General features: G+C 40.1%; 1 protein-coding gene across 6 annotated transcripts in view; it reads left to right on the top strand.

Annotated features, from left to right (window-relative positions):
* The window catches only part of EFCAB11 (EF-hand calcium binding domain 11), a 180,511-nt gene that overhangs the window by 116,567 nt on the left and 39,356 nt on the right, over nt 1-24,588 (top strand). The window contains exon 6 of one of the 6 annotated variants that reach the window (XM_081227565.1): nt 2,301-2,382. The exons of the other annotated variants lie outside the window; for them this stretch is intronic. Within the exon in view, the coding sequence (XP_081083691.1) occupies nt 2,301-2,352 (52 nt within the window). The 3' untranslated portion in view covers nt 2,353-2,382. Of the gene's footprint in view, nt 1-2,300; nt 2,383-24,588 lie in introns of those variants that run through there. 6 annotated transcript variants of the gene reach the window in all.

Genomic DNA, 24,588 nt, shown 5'->3' with positions numbered 1-24,588 from the left:
TAAAATTAGTCTTTATCAAACTGCCACAAGGGTTCGTGGTGCAAAAACAGTTAAGAGCTCTGTTCGTTGAAGGGGCTGCTGTTCATTTGAAGGAGTAAGTTAGTCATACAGATAATCATTAGGCATTTTATAAAATTAAAGTGGCGCAAAATTTCAGTACCAGAATAGAAGATACACTAATATTCATGGCTATCGTGTCTTTCATTCGTTCATCCAATGCTTATTTATTAAGTGCTTCTATAGGCAGTGCTCTGTGTCAAGAGTTCTGCAGATCAAAGATGAAGATCTGCTCCTTGCTTATGCTCACTGGGGAACGTTGAAAATGACTAATCCAGTGACGCACATCAGAACCGTCTACCCAGAGCCTTTCCATCCTTGACTCACTCCCCTCCTCTACCCACCTCTGCATGTTGGAGAGCTCGGGCCTTGTTCCTGGTTTTCTTCTCTATCCACGTTTTTTCCCTACGTGATCTTATGCAGAGTGACAACACCTAAATGCTGGTGATTTCCAAAGTTACACCTTCGGACCAGATCTTGCCCTAAGATCCAGGCTCATCCATACTTACCATCTCTACTTGGGTGACTCATGGCATCCCAGACTTCACATAATCAAACATATTTCTCCCTACTATTTCAGTAAGTGGCATCACTATCCATCCACTGACTCAAGCTAAAAATTGCCCAAGGGTCTTCCTTGAATCCTACCTTCCCTTTACTTGCCTCCCCTTATCCCACATCCCTAATGCAGTTCATCAGCAAATAATATTGGTTTTCTAATCATAATACCTTAATTACAGTGCTATTCAAAGTGTGGTCAGCAGATCAGTGCTGGTCCATGATGAGTTAGGTATAGACATTGAGAGTAAGCATTAAAAGCTTTTACAGCAGTTTGAAATTGTCATGATGCCACATTCACAATGGCAGACTCATCTCATTGAACAGGGTATAGACGTCTTTAGTTCTGGCAAGCTCAAATGGTGAGTCATATGTGGCGCAAGTTGTGTAATAAATAATCCCGTGCAATAGGACCATATTACAGTATGTGATAGTTCATGATTGGTTTATCAGCCGTATTCTCAAAGTGTATAAAAACCTGTGAAGATGTAAGCATTTCTTTTTATAACATTTACAAGTTTTCATTTTTAATCAAAAATTTTCATTTTATTGTTTAACATTATTAGCTAATTAAGGAAACAAAATTTATGTTGATTATTTTCACCCTCAATTTACAGAAGGTAAAACAAGCCTCACTGGCGTTTTTTGTTAGCTTGTTGGCAAGGAAACACTTGTCTTTTCTGAATGTGGCAAGAGTATAAACCAAATGGTGAAGGTGGAAGTGATTCTGAAGTAACAAAGGCCCAAGAGTATATATTTGTTTTCCTCAAAACTGTGATCCCTCACATACTGAGTTCAGTTTATAGCTGTCATTGATGTTGACATCCTAAAAGCATAATGTTCAGTGATTTGTAGAGACATACTGGCTATGAAGCAATGGAACCATCTAAACATAGGGTAGGGCTTCCCTGGTGGCACAGTGGTTGAGAGTCCGCCTGCCAATGCAGGGGACATGGGTTCACGCCCCAGTCCGGGAAGATCCCACATGCCGTGGAGCGGCTGGGCCCGTGAGCCGTGGCCGCTGAGCCTGCGTGTCCGGAGCCTGTGCTCCGCAACGGGAGAGGCCACAGCAGTGAGAGGACCGCATACCGCAAAAAAAAAAAAAAAAAAAAATACAGGGTAGTAGAATCCACAATGACACACAAAAAAAGTATTCTTTAATAGCATCCAAAAAAAATTTAAGTTCAAAGCCACGAGAATTTTTTGAAAGAAAGAATAGAGGATTAAAAAGTTGATTCAAACAGATGTTCAGTATTTCACTTATAAACATGAGGGTTCTACAGGCTTCTTAGTAAGTAGTGTTTCAGCTCCCCAAGACGAAAATCCATATACAGTTGGTGAGACTGGTGAAGGATTGTATCAAAGGTATTTGCTCAGAAATGTTGGGTGAATCCGTGCACAGAAGGTAGCTCAAGCATACTTCCAGGGCCCCCGCAGCTCAGCCTATTCTGGAACCAGCTAATGGTGTGGAGGACCAATTCATAGAGCAACTGAAGCCAGCAGCATGTATTTTCATTGTGGTGCGATAATTTCACTCATATTCCTATTTATGTGCAATTTGAGCATGTTTTTGATGTGAAGGAAGAATTTCTTTTTTCAGTTTTGTCGCTGACAACTAAGTCTGAACTGTGTAGATGAAGGATTAGTTGTCAACAAACATGGATTGGAGTTTACATTTTGTGTAGGAGCGTGTTCCGATGGTGCAGAAAACATCCTGAAGACATCGCCCTGATTTAGGGGCTGCACCAGAATGTAAATCAGTGAGCTGTCTCTCTCATGAGGAAGTCCTGCTATGAAAAGAAATGGTGGTGGAACTAAACTGTGGGCTTAGTGCCGTCCAAAAATCATGAATTAGGTAAAGGCTGGTGTGTTAACTTCTGGATTAATCTCTTGCGTTACATGATGATGTGTAGGCAGATCATGAACAGCTATTACTACATGCTGAGGTGTGATGATAATTAAGAGGACAAGTGTTTGAGAATGTTCAATTTATAGAACAACTCTAAACGTTTCTGTAAAATCAGAGGACAGTTTGATCCTGGCTTGTTGAAGATATGAATTGGACAAGCAGGATTGCGTATGTATCTAATACCTTCAGTATTTTTAATGATCTCAATATTTCCATGCAAGGAAGAAATGCAACATGTTTTTCAGTGGCTGATAAAAAAAAGAAAGGAGCTTGGAAGAACAGAATTTCTACAGATTATTATGACACACGTTCCATAAATTAACAATTATCAATGATGCAGGTGATGATCTTTATACTGCACATCTGTGAAAAGCTATCACAAAACACCTTAAAATTTGATAAGGCATTTTGAATTTTACTTTCCCTCAAAAGAAGATCTACGCCTAAAAAAATTCATGGATCCAGAATCCATTTCTTTCATCAAAAGATAACTTTAACCATAACTTACAAGTTACATTGCTGGAACTGACTTCTTTTGAAGGATTTAAAGGACTCTGAAAACACAGTAGCACTTTCTCCATTTTAGATAAAATTTTAAAATGAACAAACCGAACTTGCTGAAATTGCTCTAAAACCTCTTCTATTCCATTCTGTGAGACTGGTTTCTTTCCTCTTATTATTATTAACATAAAACATAGAAATCGTTTAGATGTACCTTATCAACTACAAGTAGCCTTGTTGGCAAAAGCACCTAGATTAGATAAATTATCAATGAAGAAGCAAGTCAAGGGGCTTCCCTGGTGGTGCAGTGGTTGAGAGTCCCCCTGCCGATGCAGGGGACACGGGTTCGTGCCCCGGTCTGGGAAGATCCCACATGCCGCAGAGCGGCTGGGCCCGTGAGCCACGGCCGCTGAGCCTGCGCATCCGGAGCCTGTGCTCCACAACGGGAGAGGCCACAACAGTGAGAGGCCCGCGAACCCAAAAAAAAAAAAAACAGAAGCAAGTCAATTTGTCACATTAAAAATTTTAAGCATTTATATACACTGTGTTCATTCAAAGTGTGCCTATAGACATTTAATATGGGGATTCATTTTTTTCCCTCAAAATGAAAAAAATGTTACAAGTGTAATAGTGAGCCTATACTGCGTATTAGTTGCCTACATACATACTTTCAATGAACAAACAACATGTACAATTTTCATACTTTTTCCCTTATGTATATTTTGGTAATATTTATTGCAATATAATTTCCTGTTGATTGAACTAGTAGTACAGAATCTTGTAAGTCTTTTTATTTCATTTTTCTAGAGATTTTTATTAAGTTTTACAAAGTAGCAGTTTGCAACAGACTGGAAAAAATTTTAAAGTGGTCCTTTACCAAAGAGAATTAAAGCAGCACTGCCTTAGGGGACTTAATAGAAAATGAGGCTTTTCTTCAAAACATACCCTCTGAAAAGAATTAGTTCTCCTATGAAGTCTTTCAAACTATCAGACATGTTCTCAGTTACTTTATTTTGAACAAGAAAAGAGTGTTGAGCCTGAAGCAGCCTCAGTCAGTGTGAGTTTTTGATGCTTACGGAGGTTACCTGATGAAATTGGCAAATAAAGGAGGAAGGAAATGTCACACAGATCCAGTTCTTCTGCCTGATGTTATAAACTCATAACTGCAAATGCTGGCTGTCATTGTAAACAAGCCTTTAAAGATACTTTAAGAGCAATCTAGAGCTTCCCTGGTAGCGCAGTGGTTGAGAGTCCGCCTGCTGATGCAGGGGACACGGGTTCGTGCCCCAGTCCGGGAAGATCCCACATGCCGCGGAGCGGCTAGGCCCGTGAGCCATGGCCGCTGAGCCTGCGCGTCTGGAGCCTGTGCTCCGCAACGGGAGAGGCCACAACAGTGAGAGGCCCGCGTACTGCAAAAAAAAAAAAAAAAAGCAATCCAGTAAGTGGTTACATATTAGAGATCACAAATATACATCTCAGACTGAATGAAAAAGAAACCCAAAACATACATTTTATAATGTTATGCAAATAGCGACCAAGTGGCTTTAGGTAAAAATTTCTAGTGTCAGTACCAAGCATGGAATTTACAAAGTCCTGTTTTCCAGACAACTTTAACAGATGTGAAAATGACATGACCTGGAAAACAGAGTTGATGTCTCTAAAAGTGGCTCTGGTGATAATGAAAACATTGATATGAAGGCGCATGTCAAGAATGAATAAAATTGTTTCATGAAACGTGATCATGGAAAAAGCAGCGTTTGTTGGTTATTAAGCTCTTGTCTCTCAGCCTCAAACCCACCCTTCTCTACTCTGCATGGTGAGGCTGGGACTAAGACTCTGAAAGCCACATTTCTCCTTGACCAGCTGCCTCTCAGCAGGTTCCATCTTCCCAACGTGCAGAGGATGCCTGATGGCTGGAGAAGGGAGCAGCAGTGGCTCTTTCCTCCCTGTCTCCTCTCGGTTCCCGGAAGGGTCACTTCATTCCAGCACCTGCTGTTGGTTCTAGTTTCCTGCTGTTGGTTCTAGTTTCCCACTGTTTCTCACCCTGGACCCCTCAGAGACATCAACCACAGCTCCCAGAGGGTGGGCTCCAGCTTCCCAGGACCCTCCACCAGCCTTCTAGGTCTACCTCAGCCTCTTCCCTCTGTTTCTCCAGCCCTGATGATGGTAGGGGCTTCATATACTCATAGTTACAACTTTTTTTTTTCTTTTTAATAACTGCAGTGTTTCCCTTTTGCCTTGTAGTCCTCCAATACCTGTCTAACTATTTCTTGGGTTAAAATCTCTCTTTTAAAATAACTGTTGTAGGGCTTCCCTGGTGGCGCAGTGGTTGAGAGTCCGCCTGCCGATGCAGGGGACACGGGTTCGTGCCCCGGTCCAGGAAGATCCCACGTGCCTCAGAGCGGCTGGGCCCGTGAGCCATGGCCGCTGAGCCTGTGCGTCCGGAGCCTGTGCTCCGCAACGGGAGAGGCCACAACAGTGAGAGGCCCACGTACTGCAAAAAAATAAAATAAAATAAAATAACTGTTGTATTTCTGGACTGGATTTCCTCACTGGATCCCAGCTGATGTACTAGCATCGGCCCCAGCTGGTCTGGCAGTGGTTTGGTTGTGTCCGGCCCTGAATGCAGTGCCGAGCAGCTTGCCAGTGGGACGTGGTAGTAATCCATGTCATGCAGTGGCATCGTGATTAATCAGGTCACCCCCAGGGGTTGATGGTAATGGAGTGCTCACTGAAGCAAGAAACTTGAGGCTGCTGCGTGTACCCATCATTGCAGTAATGATGACGACTAAGAGTGGGGAATGGGGTGGCTATTTCTGCCTGGATGTGTATTTGTAGGAAAAAAAAAAGACAAGCTTGCGTCTTTAAACACTGAGGTCAAGTCACAGATGGCAAATCTCAAATGATCCCACCTCTCTCCATCTGCACTGCACCATCCTACCTCACACCATCCTCATTTCTCCCCTGAAGTTTGCAGTAGCTTCCAGCTTCCAGTCCTTCTTTCTGACAATCCAGTTTCTATATGGTGACCCAAGTGCCTTAAAACCAGCTCCTCTGCTTAAAACCTCCAGTGACATCCTATTGCACTTAAAATCTAACCTCTTCAACCTCATCTCAAACCGCTTTCTTCTTCTCAGTTGTTCTAGTCTTTCTAGCTCTTTCCGGCTGTGGGACTCCCACCTTTACAGTTCTCTCTCACTGGAATTCACTTCCCCAAGCTCTCGTATGTGACTGGTTCCCTTCAACCCTTTCCCGTTGTAAATATGTCATCACGGGTTCATTTCTTTCATAGCACTTACCACAGTCTTTGTAGATCTTTTTTACTTCCTTGTTCATCTCCCCCCTACCAAACTGCACTCCATTAGGGCAGAGACCTGTCTGTCTGATTGGCTACTGTATTCCCAGGACGCTGCTCTAATGCCTACCACATAGTAGATGATCAATACATATTTGTTGATTGAATGATTCTGAGAAATAATTTTTCCTCAATTAATTTATAATTTTAGTTATGAAGCATTTCAAGCATGCAGAAGATATCATAGCAAACACCCAGGTACCTACCAACCAAATTTAACGGATTTTGACATTTTGCCATATTTGCTTCTGATTGTGTTTTCTTCTCTCTCATTCTCTTTTTTAAAATAAATGTTAAATGTAAAAGAAATGTGTCCTTTTCATCTAAGTTCAAAATTATTAGCACAAATTATGCATGGTATTCTCTTAACAATACTTTTAATGGCTGTAAGATCTGCCTTCAATCCAGATATAGGTAATTTGTGGGGGTTTTTTCCTTTCATCAGTCTAGCTAGAGGTTTATTAATTTTACTGATCTTTTTAAAGAGCCATCTTTGGTGTCATTTATTTTCTGTATTATTCTTCCATTTTCTAGTTCATTGATTTTTGCTGCTGTTATATTATTATTTCCTTCTACTTATTTTGGTTTACTTGATCTTTTTATGGCTTCTTCAAGTAGATGTTTCCATCGTTGATTTTATAGCTTTTAGTCTTTTTTTCTTTTCCAATGTAAACATTTAAAACTTTATATTTCCATCTAAGCACTGCTTTAACTGCATTCCACAAATTTTGTGTTTTCATTATCATCCAGTTCAAAATAGTTTCTAATTCTCTTTGTGTTTTCTTCTGTGAACCATGGGTTATTAAGAAATATGTTGCTTAATTTCCAAATATTTAGATATTTTCCAGATTTTTTGGTTACTGATTTTTTATTTAATTCTGTTCCCTTCAACTCCTTTAAATTTATTGTAAGTTTTTTTATGTCTCAGGATCTGTCTTGGTGAATGTTCCATTAGAAATGGAGTGGAATGAATATCTTTTAGATGTCGATGTTTACTACCAGAGGAGTATTAAAATAACCAGCTATAATAATAGATTTGTCTGTTTCTTCTTTGAGTTCTCTCAGTTTTTTGTTTCATGTGTTTTTAAGCTCTTTTATTAGGTATATATACATTTAGGATTATGTCTTCTTGATTAATTGATTGACTCTTATTATTATGAATACCTTTTTTTCTCTGATAGTATTCTTTGTTCTGAAGTGATATTGGGATAGCCATTCCTCTTTTGTTATCTTTTTTTATTCTTTTACTATTAATTTATCTATGTCTTTATGATTAAAGTGGATTTCCTAAGGATGGCATACAGTTGAGTTGCTTTTTTATTCATACTGACAATCTCTTCTTTTTAATTAGAGTGTTTATCCTATTTACAGTTAATGTAATTATCAATAGGGTAGGGTTTAAGCCTGCCATCTTCATATTTATTTTCTGTTTCTTCTATTTGTCCTTTTTTTCCCCTTCCTTTCTTACCTTTATTTCCAGGACTCTTCTTTCCTTTGTGTAGATCCAATTTTCCATTCTTTATAATTTTTTTATAAGCCTAAAGAACTTCTTTAAAATTTCTAGTCTACTGGTGACAAATTTTCTCAGTTTCTGTTTGTCTGCAAACATTCTATTTTACTTTCATTTTTGAAGGATATTTTCTTTCAGCACTTTAAAGTTATCATTCTAACTGGTTTCCATTATTTCTGATGACAAGTCAGTGGTAATTTTTATATATTTTTTTTCTCTGAACACATGTGTCATTTTCTCTGGCAGCTTTTAAGATTTTGTTTTGTTTGTTTTCAGCAATTTGATTATGATGTTCCTTTTTATAGTGTTCTTTATTTATCCTGCTTAGAGTTTGTTGAGTTTGGATCAGGGGTATTCTAGTGTTCACCAAATTTGGACAATGTTTGGCCATCATTCCTTCAAATGTTTTTTTCTTCTTCCCTGATATTCTGGTACTCCAATTACATGTAAATTAGACCACTTTGTATTACCGCACAAGTCACTGATGTTCTTTCCATTTCACTCTCAGCCTTTTTTTTCTCAGATTCAATTTGGAAAGTTTCTATTTCCATTTCTTTAAATTCACAAACAGTTTTTTTCTGTAATGTCTAATATGATGTTAATCTCATCCCATGAATTATTTGCTTCAGATATTATACTTTTAGTCTCTAGAAGTTCCACTTGGTTCTCTTTTATATTTTCCATTTCTCTCTTCATTATGTTTATCTTTTCTTTAATCCTGGAGCATACTTATAATTAAAAGTCCTTTTCTACCAATTCTGTCATCTTTGTTGTTTTTGGTTCTCTTTCTTTTGGCTGATTTTTCTCCTGTTTATGGGTCACATTTCCTTACTTCTTAGCATGTATAATAATGTTTTTATTGGATTCCAGACTTTATTTTATTAATCTTCTATTGCTCTGTGACAGATTATCAGAAATTTAACAGCTTACAGCAGCCTCTGTTTTCATCTCACAGTTCTGTAGGTTATAAGTCAGATGTGCTCACTTGAGTTCTCTGCCTAGGGTCAAGGTATTGGCTGGGCTGAGTTTTTTTTTTTTTTTTAATTTATTTGGTTGCACCAGGTCTTAGTTGTGGCTGGCGGGCTCCTTAGTTGTGGCTCACTGGCTCCTTAGTTGCGGTGCACCAGCTCCTTGGTTGTGGCATGCAAACTCTGGGCTGGGCTCTTATGTGGAAGTTCATGGGAAGAATCTGCTTTCAAGCCCATCTGGGTTCTTGGAAGCTTCCTTGTGGCTGTGGGTCAGAGGCCTTCGTTTTCTGGCTGGCTGTCAGCCAGTCTACTCTGCACTCTTAGAAGATGCCTGCATTCCTTCTTATGTGGTCCTCTCCATCTTCAAAGCAGCAGTGGTGTGTCACATCCTTCTTAACTCTTTGAGTCTCTCTGATCTCTTTTGCTTCCAACTGGAGAAAGTTTTCTGCTTTTAAGGGCTCATGGGATTAGATTACGCCCGCCTGGATTATTTTACCTGGATTATTTAACAATCGTGGAAATGATCTCTCATAACATTCACAGGTTCTGAGGACTCGGGGGTATGGAATCTTGGGGGCCATTCCTAGAACTTCTGCCTACCACAATTATGAATGTTATGATGTTGAGAGTTGAGATTTTGATGTCTTCTTTTGAGTATTGAGATTAGGTTTTAAATTTACTTGCAAATGGGCTTGATTTTCAAGGCTTGTTTATAAGCTTTGTTTGTACAGTTGATTCTTGAACATTGCAGAGATTAAGGGCACCGATCCCCTTGTAGTCAAAAATCCATGTACTGCTATCCCTGCCTCAAAAAACAAAGGAATTGAAAGATGACTCACCCAAGGTCAGGAAGCTAAAACTGTTTGGATGGAATCAGGTCTCAAACCCTAGTTCTTTTGATTCCACATATTGTGATCTCTAAGCAAACACAAACTTTCCCCCCACACTTGATTAAAGATCTGTGAAATGAAAATACAGGTATTATATTTATTGAAAAAAATCCATGTATAAGCGGACCCATGCAGTTCAAACCCGTGTTGTTCAAGGGTGAACTGTATAGTTTTAGAGTACCCTTTACAGCTAATTTAGCCCCACTCCAGAGGTATGGCCTTTCCAGTGTCTACTCAGTAGCCAAGGTGTGCAGTGCTATCTCCAGTCTCACTAGCAGGAACCTCAACAGGTACAGCCCTGTGTGAGATCAGTGGTTGTTCAGCTGGCTCATCCCTGGCAATTCCTTCCCCCAGGTTTTTGATTCTCACCCCTGCGTGTCCTCAGGGAATCCCATGCAGATTTCTGGAGCTCTTTCTCTGTGTGGCTCCTTCCCCATGGCACTCCACACCACAAATTCCAGACCCTCAGCCACTCCCAACCCAGGTACAGCAAAGGTTAGGGTGAGGGAGCTGTCCAACCCAGGTGCTGGGAATTTGGAGGTATGTAGTTAGAAGAGAATTTTAAAATAATTATAAAAATGACTAAAAGTCTATCTTGTATTTATCATCATGTCTCTACAACTCTGACTAATCAGGTGATAAAATACTTAGGATGGGGTGGGAAACGGGACTTTTGTTGGCCTACATTCTAAGCAATTGCTGAGGTTACTTTTGAGTTTTAATAATACACGTGTAAACTTTAAATTGCACATTATTATATATTTCTTTTATTAAACAGCTCAATGTGCTTAGTTTGAGAGTACATTTCTAGCAGTAGCAGTTCAGAATCATTTGGACTGGCTTCAAATATAGTTTGTGTTTCCATCTCCTGTAGTATAAGAAACTCCCATGTTTAAAGAATAGATTTGGTATAAACAATGATAGCACAGTTGTTGTGAAGATAAAGAAATAATGTGAGTATTAAAGTCTGTCATTGTATGTGACCACTTAAGAGTTTTACTTTGTGTTTACAATGTAAAATAGTGAAACCAAGTGGGAAGTGTGAGGCATCATATTTATGTTTGTTAAGTGTAAGGTTTAGTTTACACCTGAACTATTTTACAGATTTCAATAAAATTTTGTAAAATGATGTTTATTCTCCTTTTTGCATCGTTAATGGTTTGTTTTGAAACCAGAGAATAAATCAAGAACATAATGATTATTGCTGATTATTACATGATTATTGCTGAAAATAATTTTGTCATACAGAGAAGAGAGGTGTTTAAGAAATGACAGGCTCCTGCTGTCAAATATGTTAGGTGCTCTGTGCCCCAGACTCTGACCTCTGTCTCCTCAGCTCAGTAAGACCGCCATCCTTGCTTGAGTTTCCCTTCCCTTTACCTCAGTTCTGATGGTACCTCTAGGCAGAAAGCCAGGATAATTATAGGGCTCTCTTCACTTGTTTTTCTTCTCAGAAATCATAAGCCCTGCTCTCTGCTGTCCAATCTCTGAAAGCCACTTTAAAAAATATATCTTTGGGGATTTCCCTGGCAGTCCAGCAGTTAAGACTTCACCTTCCATTGCAGGAAGTGCAGGTTTGATCCCTGGTCGGGGAGCTAAGATCCCACATGCCTCGTGGCCAAAAAGCCAAAACATAAAGCAGAAGCAATATTGTAACAAATTCATTAAAGACTTAAAAAATGGTCCACATCAAAAAACAAATGTTTTAAAAAAAATCTATATATATCTTTCATGGTTTATGGCAGAAGGGCTACTCTGGTACTCTCCAAGTTTGATTTAATTATTTGTGTATATTCCTATTTCCTGGGTTAGCCTACGAGTTCCATAAGTGTAGGAGCCATATGGTATTAGAATTCTCCAGAGAAACAGAAACAATAGGACATACACATATAGAGAGAGAGATTTATTTTAAGGAATTTGGCTGACACGATTGTGAGCCGGCAAGTCTGAAGTCCACAGGTAAGGCTGCAGACTGCAGACTCAACCAAGGTTTCTTTTCTTCTTTGTTTTTTTTTTAATTTTATTTATTTATTTATTTTGAGGGCCACACCACATGGCATGTGGGATCATAGTTCCTTGACCAGGGATGGAACCCACAACCCCTGCGGTGGAAGCTCAGAGTCTTAACCACTGGAGCGCCAGGGAAGTCCCTCAGCCAAGGTTTCTATACTGCATTCTGGAGGCAGAATCACTTCTTCTTTTGGAAACATCACTCTTTGCTTGTAAGACCTTGAACAGATTGGATGAGGCCCATCCATGTGGAGGGTTATCTGCCAGACTCAAAGTCTACTGATTTAAAGGTTAATCACATCTAAAAAATTAACCTTCCCAGCAACATCTAGACTGGTGTTTGACCAAACAAGTAGGCACCATAGCCTACCCAAGGTGACACAAAAAATTAACCACCACACAAATACTATTCATTTTTATACCCCCAGAGCCTAGGGTGGTACATAGGAATTAAGGACGAACAAATAAGAGTCTGGGAATAAGGAAGTAATTTTGGAAATAAGGCTGGAAGTAGAGGTTGCAGTAGCTCATGAGAGACTTATGTTAAGGAGTTAACCATATTGTGTGGGCAGCGTGGGAGTCTTCTGTTTTTATGAGGGAAATTGGTGATGTAGTCTGTCTTGATGGCAGCATAGAAACTGAGGTTTAATGTGCAGAATCGTGATGATAGCTGGGGGAAGAATGGCAAGGACTGGAGGAAAGCAGTGTCCTGGGGATGGAAAGATCATGGCAGTCGTGGGACCAGTGGGAATGGAACAGAGTGCCTGTAAAGAGAGGAGAGAGGCAAATAATATTTTGTTGGAGAATCAGCATTGAAATTTCACTTAGTTTCTTTGTCTCCTTACCACAGAACTTCCTGAATACTTTAGAGAGAGCTTTAGAAAGATGTTAACAAAACTCTAAAATACAAGCATACTATTCTTTTTTTAAAAAGAAAGAAACTTATTTCAACAACTCTACATTTATACGTATAATGTATTACTCTGCAAGAACAGCTGTTAGGTTTCTCTGTGGCCTCTTTCAGTCTTCAGCCATGTGTAATCACAGGGTTTTGTATAGTTGTAGTAATGTTATGTATGTCATTTCATATTCTACTATGAGAAAATATTAGTTTATATCTACATGGCATCACATATATTATTTAATAACAGAAAAGCTTTACGGTACATTGATGAGCTGTAATTTACTGAGCTATATTCCTTTTGTAGGACACTTGGATTTCCTACTGGGTTTTTGCCATTGTAAAAGATGATGGTAGAGATGGTTTTCTACCTAAAGCATTTTTCAACATCTATGCTGCAATATAATTGATATGCAATAAACTGCACATATTTAAAGTATACAGTTTAATAGTTTTTGAGATGTATATACTCTTGAATTATCACCACAGTCAAGATAATGAAGATATTTATCACCATCAAAAGTTTCCTTGTGGGCTTCCCTGGTGGCGCAGTGGTTGAGAGTCCGCCTGCCGATGCAGGGGACACGGGTTCATGCCCCGGTCCGGGAAGATCCCACACGCCGCGGAGCGGCTGGGCCCGTGAGCCATGGCCGCTGAGCCTGTGCGTCCGGAGCCTGTGCTCTGCAACGGGAGAGGCCACAACAGTGAGAGGCCCACGTATCGCAAAAAAAAACCAAAAAGTTTCCTTGTAACCCTTTGCAATCCCACTGTCCTACCCCTTCCCATCTTCCTGCTTCCTCTTTACAGGCAACCCCTGAACTCTTTTCTGACACTACAAATTAGTTCCCATTTTTAGAATATTATACAAATGGGATCACACAATATATACTCTTTTTTTTGTCTGGCTTCTTTGACTCAGTCTAATTACTTTGAGATTTATTCGTGTTATAGGGTGTATCAGTAGTTTATCCCTTTTTAATTGCTGAGTAGTATTTCATTGTATTGATGTGCAACAGTTGACTTACCCATTCACATGTCGATGGACATGTGGGTTGCTCTCAGGTTTTGGCTGTTGCTAACAAAGCTGCTCTGCACATTCAGGTACAAGTCTTTGAATGGATATGTGCTTTTTCTTTTGGGTAAACACCTAGGAGTAGAATGAATGACTCGATTATATGGTAGGTGTAGGTTTTCCAAAGTATTTTCATTCCCAACAGCAGTGAGTAAGAATTCCAGTTGCTCTATATCTTCCTCAGCACTTGGTCTTTGTAAATTGAGCCATTCTTTAAGGTATGCAGTGGTTATCTCATTGTGGTTTCCAGTCTTATGTTCCTGACAACCAGTGATACTGAAAATCTTTTCATGTGCTTATTTTTCATCTCTATGTCTTCTTTGGTGAAGTGTCTGTTCAAGTGTTTTGCCCAGTTTTTATTATGTGGTTTACTTTCTTATTATTGAATTTTGAGAATTCTTTGTGTGTTGCTTTATCAGGTCTATGCTTTGCAACAGTTTTCTTCTAGTCTGTGGCTTGTCTTTTAGTCTCTTAACAGTGTCTTTTGAAGAGTAGAAGTTTTTAAAATGTGTTTTCTTTGGATAAATTTTCAGAAATAGGATTAAAAGGTCAAAAATATCTTCTGTGTGTGTGTGGTTCTAGTTACCTCTTGTCAGGCCACTTTGGGAAAAGTATGAAACACTGTTGTTGAATAATAGTATGTTCCCTGGGGGCTTGCCAACTCTGGTCTTTATCAGTTGTATTTGTTTGCTATTTTGGTAAGTATAAAGTGTTACATCACAGTTTTATTGCACTCCACTCACCTGGCAAGTTGAACATTTACTTAAATTTGGTATAGTTAAAAGTTTTCCTTTTGTAACTTTTGGCCATTTATAACTAGAAAATTTGAGTTATTCTTACAGATTTGTACGAGCTTCCCTTATAATTTAGATGCCTAAACATGTGTAATATTTATCACAAATGTTTTCATATCAATATTTACCTTTTATCTCAGTTTTACCTCCCCACCCCAGCTGCCACTTATTTATAATTTCTCCTATTTCTTAAATAGTATATCTAAATGGCCAGTTGGGATAAACAGATTATTCTGTTTTGTTCTAAATTTGGGAAATTGCATGTCAAATTTTTCCTTATTATAATTTTATTATGGTTTGTAGTATGCAGTAGGAGTCTAAGTTTATATACCTGAATATTATTAAAGAATAATCTCAGAAGTTCTCTTTTCTGTTGCACTCAGATTGTCATATATTAAATTCCCATATAACTTCCGCCCTATACCTAAATTCTTTACTTTTGTTCCATAGATTTCTGAAGTCAGCAGCATACTTTCAGTGTGGTTTGCTTTATGACATAATCTGGTATTTCCTAAGACAAGTTCCCCTTTATTGTCCGAATTAATCTCTGAGATGATTTTTACAATTTTTTACATGCCACTAATATCTGTATATCCACTAAGAACAATATCATTAAGGCTTTTGTTTAGTTTTCACAAATTCAAAATCAAGCGTGTATGTTATATTTTACAGAATTCCCCTTGAAGCCTTCTAACATACAACTATTTATGCGTGCCAGCAAAGTATCTGAGGGGTAAATTAACTATATTATAAAAAGAATGTATTTCGGGGCTTCCCTGGTGGCGCAGTGGTTGAGAGTCCGCCTGCCGATGCAGGGGACACGGGTTCGTGCCCCGGTCGGGGAGGATCCCACATGCCGCGGAGCGGCTGGGCCCGTGAGCCATGGCTGCTGAGCCTGCGCGTCCGGAGCCTGTGCTCTGCAACGGGAGAGGCCACAACAGTGAGAGGCCCGCGTACCACAAAAAAAAAAGAATATTTCTTTTTGGTTACCTTCCATTTTGCTTCACAAATTTTTCATCTGTTGCCCTGAATTTTGAGAGGCTTTAGCATTCATTCATCTTGTTGCTCAGGCTCCTGTAGACTTCATGTTCTCTCTGGTCTCAGCTCTGTCTCTAACCTGTTCATTTGACTTTCCCCTTGATTTTTATTTTTCCAGTTAGATGCTCTATCAAATCAGTCAAAACTCGAATCTTCATGATGCTCCAGGAGCACTCACTGCCTCTAATAGTTTATCTCCTCACCATTGCTCAAAACTCAAGTTGACAGCTATCTATGTAACATTCATTAAAAAGTATTTTATAATGAAATTCCTCTAATTTTGATGCCAGCGCTTCTCTTAAACTCAAAGTTTGCTAAGGGCTCTTAAGTACAACCCAGCATCTGTGGGAGAAAAACCTAATTAAGAACTTTAATGGAAAATTTTCAAACGTACACTCACTGCATAATTTTGAAGCACTAACATTTTGAAATGTTTTTGTGCTTTCTTTTCCCAGCCCTGAATGAGTGGAATGTTCTCTGTGCTGTCCTGTGGCACTCTGGGGAGGACACTCAATGTGATGTCATGGTCTAGGGCATTCCAGGTCCAGGTCTTCTTCAGCCCGTAACTCTGCACGGCTGTGAAAAGCTTGGCTGATTGTACAACAAAGTCATCCTAACCCCAGAGTTTATCCCATATTCCCACATACAGTGAGAACAGTCTAGGAGTTGGAAATGAGTCGCAGAGTCTTGCTTCTAGTACTACATGCAGTGTGTATGTAGCTTTGAGCTGTTTGTATTCTACAACTTGGCTTTTCTTTCTGTGTAAAATAGGATCCACGTGGATTTCTTTGTGATCTCAGAAAGCACAGAATTACTATTAGCTGGGCATGGGACTGTGCTGTGAATCAAGAGACCTGGTTTTCTGGCCTAATTTTGTTGCTAGCTGGATAGGTAACTTTAGGAAAGTTGCTTTAGGCTTCTGAGCCTCAATTTCCTCATCCATAAAATGGCAAGAGTGGGTTGGAAAAAAAAAAATGGGTTGGGTGATTTCTAAAGTCTCTAGAAGGAAAAAATGCCTGCACGCTCTTATTCTGGGGAGGGGGTGGGAATTTGGAAGCATGATAGGCAGGTTAGACCCCGCCTCCATCCCAGGGTCCCAGAGCCCGTGGGGCTGACAGGCGGCAGATCTGAAGCCCTCATCGCAGCAGCCCACTCCACTGGGCGGGGCGGAGGGCAGGGGTAGGGGTGCAGAGAAGCGACAGGGAAGAAAAGAAGACATGAAGCGTTCCCACCTCAGGGTGTTTGTTCTGTACGGTCCTCCAGAGATGAGAACACCAAGCGCGAAGTTCAGACTCGTTTTATCCCTGCGGTTTGATTCAAACTAAGAAAAGGGTTCTGTTTGTTTTCTCTCCCCGCTGGGAACTGTTTTCAGTGAAACTTCCATACGCGGGATATATTTATTGCTAAAGAGTGTCAAGTGTGCCGAATAGTCAGACCATGCAGTCACAGAAAGAAAACTGCCGCGGAGGAATGTGCGCCCAGACGGCGGCACCCGGGACCCTCCTTCGAACACACTTGTTTCTTTAACAGCTCTGTCCATAACATCTTTCCTTTCATTCCTTTCTTATAAACTCAAATAAGCCCTCGAAGTGCTAAATGTTTTTCCTTTGCTGGCCATCAATCGCAGCATGATTTTATCAAACATGAATTTTCCCTTAGCTCGCAGTTGCATGCAAGGGGAAGCTGGCAAAATAGAGAAGAGGTGGTTGTGTGGAGGGGGGCGGGGGGGGCGCTTGTGCGTGTGTGTGTGTGTGTGTGTGGCGGGGAAGAGATCTGGCTACAAAAGTAACAAATGCTCCTTGTACAATATTTTGGAAATAGAGAAAGGTAAGAAAAAGAGAATAAAAACCAACCACATCCCTAGCAAATCAAAGATAACTGTTGTTAATATTTTGGTATTTAGTCTTTCTTGTTTCTCTCCATGTTTTTGTTAAGTGAGTTTTAGATCCCATGCTTTTCAGTCATTTTGCCGTTTTTACTTTATAAATAACCCTACAATCAACATATTTGTTCACACTTTTAAGTTATTTCCTTAGGAGAGGTTCCTAGATGTGGGAAGACCATACTGGGTAGTATGAACTTAGTTTTTCATTTTTAGGACTCCTGATTCTTCTTACCAAATTGCCTAATTAACAAATGTAACTGCCTCTTGCAGCATCCGCCCCTCTGTGCTCTCACTGATGATTGAATGTTATTTATTTTTCAAATCTTTGATAATCTAGTAGGTGGAAAACAGTATCTCATTTTTGGTTCTGTTTCCCTGATTGCTAGTAATATTGAACGTTTTCACATGTTGATTAGCTCTTTCTATTCCCTCTTCTGTGAATTATCTATCCATGTCATTTACCTCTTTTCTATGATGAGAATATTTACCTGTTTCTATTTTTATCACAACTATTATTCCCAGTGTGCTGTTTTCCTTTTATTTTATGATGACTTTTTGATCTGCAAAGTTTTAAGTTTTCATATATTTCAAACCTGTGATCTTTTCCTTTGCAATTTTTTCCCACTGCTTTTATACTGAGAAAGTTTTCCTCATCTAGAGGCCAGGTTAATATCCACTTCCATTTTCTTGGTTGCTTTGAATTTTAAGATTGTTTAGTGCTTTGGAATTTAGTTGGGTATTTAGCATGGGGTGATGATCTAAACATTTTTGTTTGCAAATTGCAAGCCAGTTTTCCCCTTATCATTTGCTAGATAAACCCTATTTATATATAATGTCTTTTTTTTTTTTTTTTTTTTTTTTTTTTTGCGGTACGCGGGCCTCTCACTGCTGTGGCCTCTCCCGTTGCGGAGCACAGGCTCCGGATGCACAGGCTCAGCGGCCATGGCTCACGGGCCCAGCCGCTCCACGGCACGCGGGACCTTCCCGGACTGGGGCACGAACCCATGTCCCCTTCATCGGCAGGCAGACTCTCAACCACTGGGCCACCAGGGAAGCCCTGTATATAATGTCATGATTATCATAGTCTGTATTGAGTTCTTTTACATCCTAGGGGACCTTTCCAGGCTGTGATCTACTCTCTTCCCTTATTCTTACACCAAGGGCACACTTTTTCCCCCCAGTTCTTATAATATGTTCTAAAACCTGGTATTTCTTGTTTTCAAATTGTTCTCAGCTCTTCCTGCCTGTTTATTTTCCAGATGAATGGTAGAATCATTTTTGCAGAGTTCCAAAAACCTCCCTGTGGGGTTCCGATGAAAATTGCATTCAACTTATAAATTAATTGGGAAGAATTTGGCATCTTTACTACACTCAGTCTTCCCATCCAGGAACACACATATGGACATTTAAAAATATCCTTTTGTAGGTCTCCATGGAATTTTGTAGTTTTCTTTATATAAATTCAACACATTTCTTATTAAGGTATTTAAAGATAATTTTATATATGGGGTGCGTTTTTTAATGGAATCTTTTTCCCCTTTAGTTTAGATCCACTATTTTTAATATCACTTTTTCCCGAATGACTGCCAAGTACTGACAGGAATCTAAGGGAAAAGCATATTTGTTTCTTTTCAAGCTTATAAACTCAGAGATTTAGAAGTAGAACTGACCTTAAATAAAACTTGTTTTTATATATGATAAAACTGGGGTCATGAAAAGTCAAATTTCTTTACAGATCATGTAACTTATTAGAAAAGTAGCTAAATAGATGAATACTTCCAAATGTCCATATTCTTTGTGTTGAGGACATATGAAACTTAACTGTCCAAAACAAAACCCACGATCTGCCCCCTTGTATTAATTTCCTATGGCTGCTGTAACGAATTACCCCAGACTTAGTGACTTAACACACATATGTTAGCTTTCCATACTAGAGGTTAGAAATCCAAAATGGGCCTCCCTGGGCCAAAATCAAGATGTCAGCTGGGCTGCATTACATCTAGAGGCTCTAGGGGAAAATCCATTTCCTCTCCTTTTCCAGCTTCTGGAGGCCACCTGCATTCCTTGGCTCATGGCACCTTCCTCCATTTTCAAAGCCAGCAGCTTAGCATCTTCCAATCTCTCTCTGACTCATTACTGAGTTTTCTACTTACTTCCCTCTTCCACCTTGAAAGATCCTTGAGATTACATTGGGCCCACCTGGATAATCTAGGATACTCTCCCATTTTAAGGTCAGTGGCCTTAATTCCATCTACAACCCTATCCCCCTTTTCCCATGGAACACAACCATACGTTCCAGGGATTAGGACATGGACATCTTTGGAGGGCCATTATTCTGCCTACCTCAGCAAGGATGAACTTTCAAAATGTATATTTAAGCACATTAGCTCTCTTCTTGAAGCACTTTGGCAGCTTCCCATAGCTCTTTGGATTATAACCAGAATCCTTAAGTGGCCCACCAGGTCCTGAGCAATTTCATTCCATTCATCCTCAGCCTCATTGGGCTCCATGCTCATCTCCACTCTGTACTCTGGCCACATTGCTTCTTCCGGTTCCTTGAATGTACTTGCTATCTCTTGCCATGAGGCCCTTGTGAATGCTGTCCCCTCTGCTGGGCAATTCGTCCCTGCCCTGTACTTCACCACCTTCTGTCTCTCCTCCAGGGCACTTAGCACACTGGTGCTTCTACTTCCTTGTAGAATTATTTAATTCTCTCCCTGGCTGAACTAAAAGCTGCAAGGAACTCTATTTCTTTTCTGCTCACCCCTACATCTTCAGAACGTAATGCACCTGTGTGCATAGTGGCTCTTAGTGTGTGTCTGATGAATAAGTAAATGAACTCAAGAATCTATTTCTCAGAAAAAGCATTTTTAGTGAGTATGTTCATTGACACAGCTATAAAAGCAAAAAGACTGGGGCATTTCAAAAGTCCAACAAATAGGGGCTTCCCTGGTGGCACAGTGGTTGAGGGTCCGCCTGCCGATGCAGGAGACACGGGTTCGTGTCCCGGTCCGGGAGAATCCCACATGCCACGGAGCGGCTGGGCCCGCGAGCCATGGCCGCTGAGCCTGCGCATCCAGAGCCTGTGCTCCGCAACGGGAGAGGCCACAACAGTGAGAGGCCCGCGTACCGAAAAAAAAAAAAAAAGTCCAACAAATAAGTCAATTATTATAATTCCATTTGATAAAATCATATACAGCCATTAAAAATGGAAATAATAAAGACTATAACAATGGGGGAAATGTTTATAGCACATTTAAAAGAGCAGAATACAGAATTTCTTACCCTAATCAGAAAGAAAAGTGCTACAATGATCATAGCAACTGGTTTAAGATCATGGGATGGTAAGCGATATTTCTTTTCTCCCATTTCCAAACTTTCCTATTCACATGTTCATACATACAGCACATGTTTCTTGAATGCCAGTGTGGGCGTCAGGCACTGCATCAAGTCTCAGAACAGCACAGTGAACAGCATGTATATGGTCTCTGCCTACTGCAAGTTTACAGTCAAGTGAGGGGGAAAACTAGTAATCATATAACACAGGTGGTCCCGTATTCACGGACTATCACTGTATTTGAGAAAACATGGACTCCTTTACCACATGTGCACCATAGGCTAAAGAAAGTATTTGTAGTTTGGGTTCATCATCATCATGGCACTAAAAATTTTAATTGAGGGGGAAAATTGTAGGAATAGACCCATTTCCTTTAGTCTTTAGGCTTTGAAGGAGATTTCCTAAATTGTCTTTCCAGCCCTTAATCACCACTTTCCAAGACATAGACTGTACATCCTACAAGGAAAACATCTGGGGAGGTGATGAACTTTTCCTGGTTACCTTAGTTCAACCACAGCAAAAAGATGTGTGCAGGTGGTCACGAGGTCACCATTGATGCCTGCTCAACACAAACTCGTTCCCAAACAGTTAGTGCGTCCTCTGCACCCAATTCAAGGAAACTGGAAAAAACAGTTTTCCCAACATAAATTTTCTTGTTTTCATATTCTCATATTTATGTACTCTATGACTGTGCCTCTGTGCTTGAGCATGATGTAAGTACTTAATTGGTTTAATAAATATCCTGAAATAGCCTCGTTGAGTTGTTACTAGAAGGGCACAAACATTTTACCTCACTTAGCCAGCACAGATCAACACTTAGTATCTTTAATGATGATCCGGATCTTTTTTAGTGGCTGAAATACTCCGTCATCAGTGATGTGGCCCTGCCTGTGGGCAGGAGAGACTAGATAATGGGTAGAAAACGTCACGCTGGTTGGGACCAGTAAGTTGAACCCCTGAAATCAGTATTGCTGTGGCCGTTTATGGGAGAGTCCAGTTTCTTCCCAAGGCTAAGAAGGGCCCCGCCCCTACCCCCCAACACACTCCTAATGTCCCTTGGTGATTTACGCATTACTGAAACCCTCCTTGAGCCAGCTTCTGTTCTCAGCCTGAGACCTCTGAAGGCAAATGTCATGCCAGCTTCCGGCACTGTGGTCACCCCGCTGGAGAGTGATTCTCAGTGCTGAGCAGGAGGGGAGAGGCCCGTCAGGATTGGGACGGGGGGTGTCGTGTACTTTGTGAGACCTCATTAAGCGGGGTGCATCCCCTCTTCTTCCCTCATCCCCATACCAACCTTGGGAATTATTAGTTCAGGGATAGAAAAGGAGTCCTGTTTTCTAGCTGTTATGTGAAGAAGCCCTTCCAGGTCCCAGTCCTAAAATATCCCCTCTGCAGTTGCACTTGGAGTCCCTTGGTCTTAGCCTAGGATTTGATTAATTTGGCCATGTTCATTCTCTTTGCATTTCATAATTTTCTAAACACTTGCCATATGCCCTCTGAACTTTCATCTCTTTCCACTGAAATTCTGTTTTGACTGAAATTCTAAAAAAGCCCTCATGGTTATTCCATTTGGTGTGACTTTGTGATTATAAGTGGGCTTTATTAATAGGCTACTTCTGATAATCTGAGGGAATTGTTTCATTATGAAGTGTTATTCATTTTTTATGTTGCTTATTTTTGTCCACAAACCCAGAGGTTTTAAATGCTGAGAGTATGCTGTAAACAAAAACATAAATAATTTATTGCAATTATGAAGTAAGGCCAGATTTTCTATTGGCTCAGTGATGCATGTCATTGAGAACTGGCCTGAGATGTAAAATCTTATTTTCCCTAGGGGATTATTTAAAACTACAGTGTAAGCAGTTAAAAATCTTAATTTTTATAAATTCCTATACTCTCATTTAATGAAAAAAAAAACCACCCTGACATGATAGAATTTTAAAATATTGTTCCTCTACCAAGCTATATAGAGTTAATCCCTTGGATTACTGTGAGTCTCTGCTAACACAGTATGAGAATATCTTTCAGGATCTGGCTGTGCCACAGTCCCTGGGGTGACTGTCAGGTCCTGTACACTCCTTTGAAATGTGAGTGCTTTTAATTAGATGGAGCAATGGATATTCTTTGTTTCTGTATTATTATATTATTATCCTTCTGTTGCCAGAACTCCCAGTCCCGTCTCATTGCAAGGGAGGCTGGAAAATGTGGTTTAGCTACGTTCTCAGGAAGAGAAGGAAATAAGTTTTGTTGAACACATAGCAGGCTCTGCCATGGAAACAGACTCCAGCCATTCCCAAATGGATAAATGGATAGTCAATGATCCCAGCTCCTTTTCCTACCAACCTGTTTATCCCCACCAATTTGAAATAAGCAAACAAAAAATTCCACAGTCCCCCATCATATATTATTAAAAATATATTCTTCTCGAAGAAGCATTATCTGACAATTGGTGTTTTCTGACTCCGAGGAAGTATGCTTTTTAAAAAAGCAAGCTTCCTCTCTGACAGTGGCTGACAGCATTATTAGCAGGGCATTTATAAATGGCTCGATGTTTATAGTTCATATTTCAACTTCAACTCTATTTGTTGCATTAGCAAAATGAAGCTTATTAAGCTTTATTCTTTTAGTCCGTCTCTCCAAGCATCTGAACCCCCTAATACTCAGCTTTCTTGTCTGGAAGTATGTAATCTTTCCTACATTACACTTGAAGGTTCAGCTCATTCCTAAACCTCCAATCAAGGATATGAACTTGTTGCTTTCAGAGAGGCCACGTCTGTTCATGGAGCCATTACGCCATCAGTTAAAGTGGTCAGAGTTCATTTTATTGCCTCCTTTGTGGAAGAACTTGTAGTGTAAATGCCTGTGTTATTGAAAACATAATTTTCCTCATGATTATGCTTTCTTTCTAGCCAGATCATAACCTGCTAGAAATCTATTGAGCATAGAGTGAAAAGCTCTTCAAAATAGCTGTTCTTAAGAGATTAAATGATTGCCATCTCTGTCCCATTTCTGTTATCTCATAATCAAGTTCAAGATGATACTAGATATCTCAGCTGAAGTGATTATCTATTTGAAATAGAAATGGTTTTATCTCCATTCATATTTCATACTATTGAAGGCAGGATCATTTTTTTTTCCCATTTACATTTATATATGTTTATGGTTCCTCTCACTGTTGTGGCCTCTCCCGTTGCGGAGCGCAGGCTCCGGACACGCAGGCTCGGTGGCCATGGCTCACGGGCCCAGCCGCTCCGCGGCATGTGGGATCTTCTCATACCGGGGCACGAACACGTGTCCCCTGCATTGGCAGGCGGACTCTCAACCACTGCTCCACCAGGGAAGCCCTCAACCTACTTTTTAAAGGCTAAAAATGGCTAACGGGGGTTGGCTTGCCTTTTTAGACTTCCAGTACAAAGACACTAGTTGTAGATTAAGATCCAGCATAGATTCATCAAAATGTACAGCTGTATCAAATCTTAGCAACCATAGCCGAGCAGCTTGACCAGAGAGAAGCTTGAGATTGACAGCTGCTGAGACACTTGCCCAGGGTCACCTAGCCTCGCCAAGACGAAAGCTCACTCCTAGGCCTTTTCTGGTGGATCACACTGCCTCCCTGCTGTATTCAGAGTAAGCCTCTTACACAGATATGGCGTGGAGAGAGAACGGAGGACCTAGTGACTCAAAAGTACAGGAACCAGATTTTTTATGATTAGCCCAAAGAGGCTCACTTTTGTTTTTGTTCTTTATCCTTAAAGCTGTCTGATCCATGCTATTTTCTTCCATCGCAATTTCTCTTCCAGAGA

Source organism: Mesoplodon bidens, assembly GCF_964165515.1.
Source record: "Mesoplodon bidens genome assembly, chromosome: 3".
Lineage (NCBI taxonomy): Eukaryota > Metazoa > Chordata > Mammalia > Artiodactyla > Ziphiidae > Mesoplodon > Mesoplodon bidens.
The sequence above is the reverse complement of the archived record's forward strand: the minus strand, read 5'-3'. Positions and strand labels throughout refer to the sequence as shown.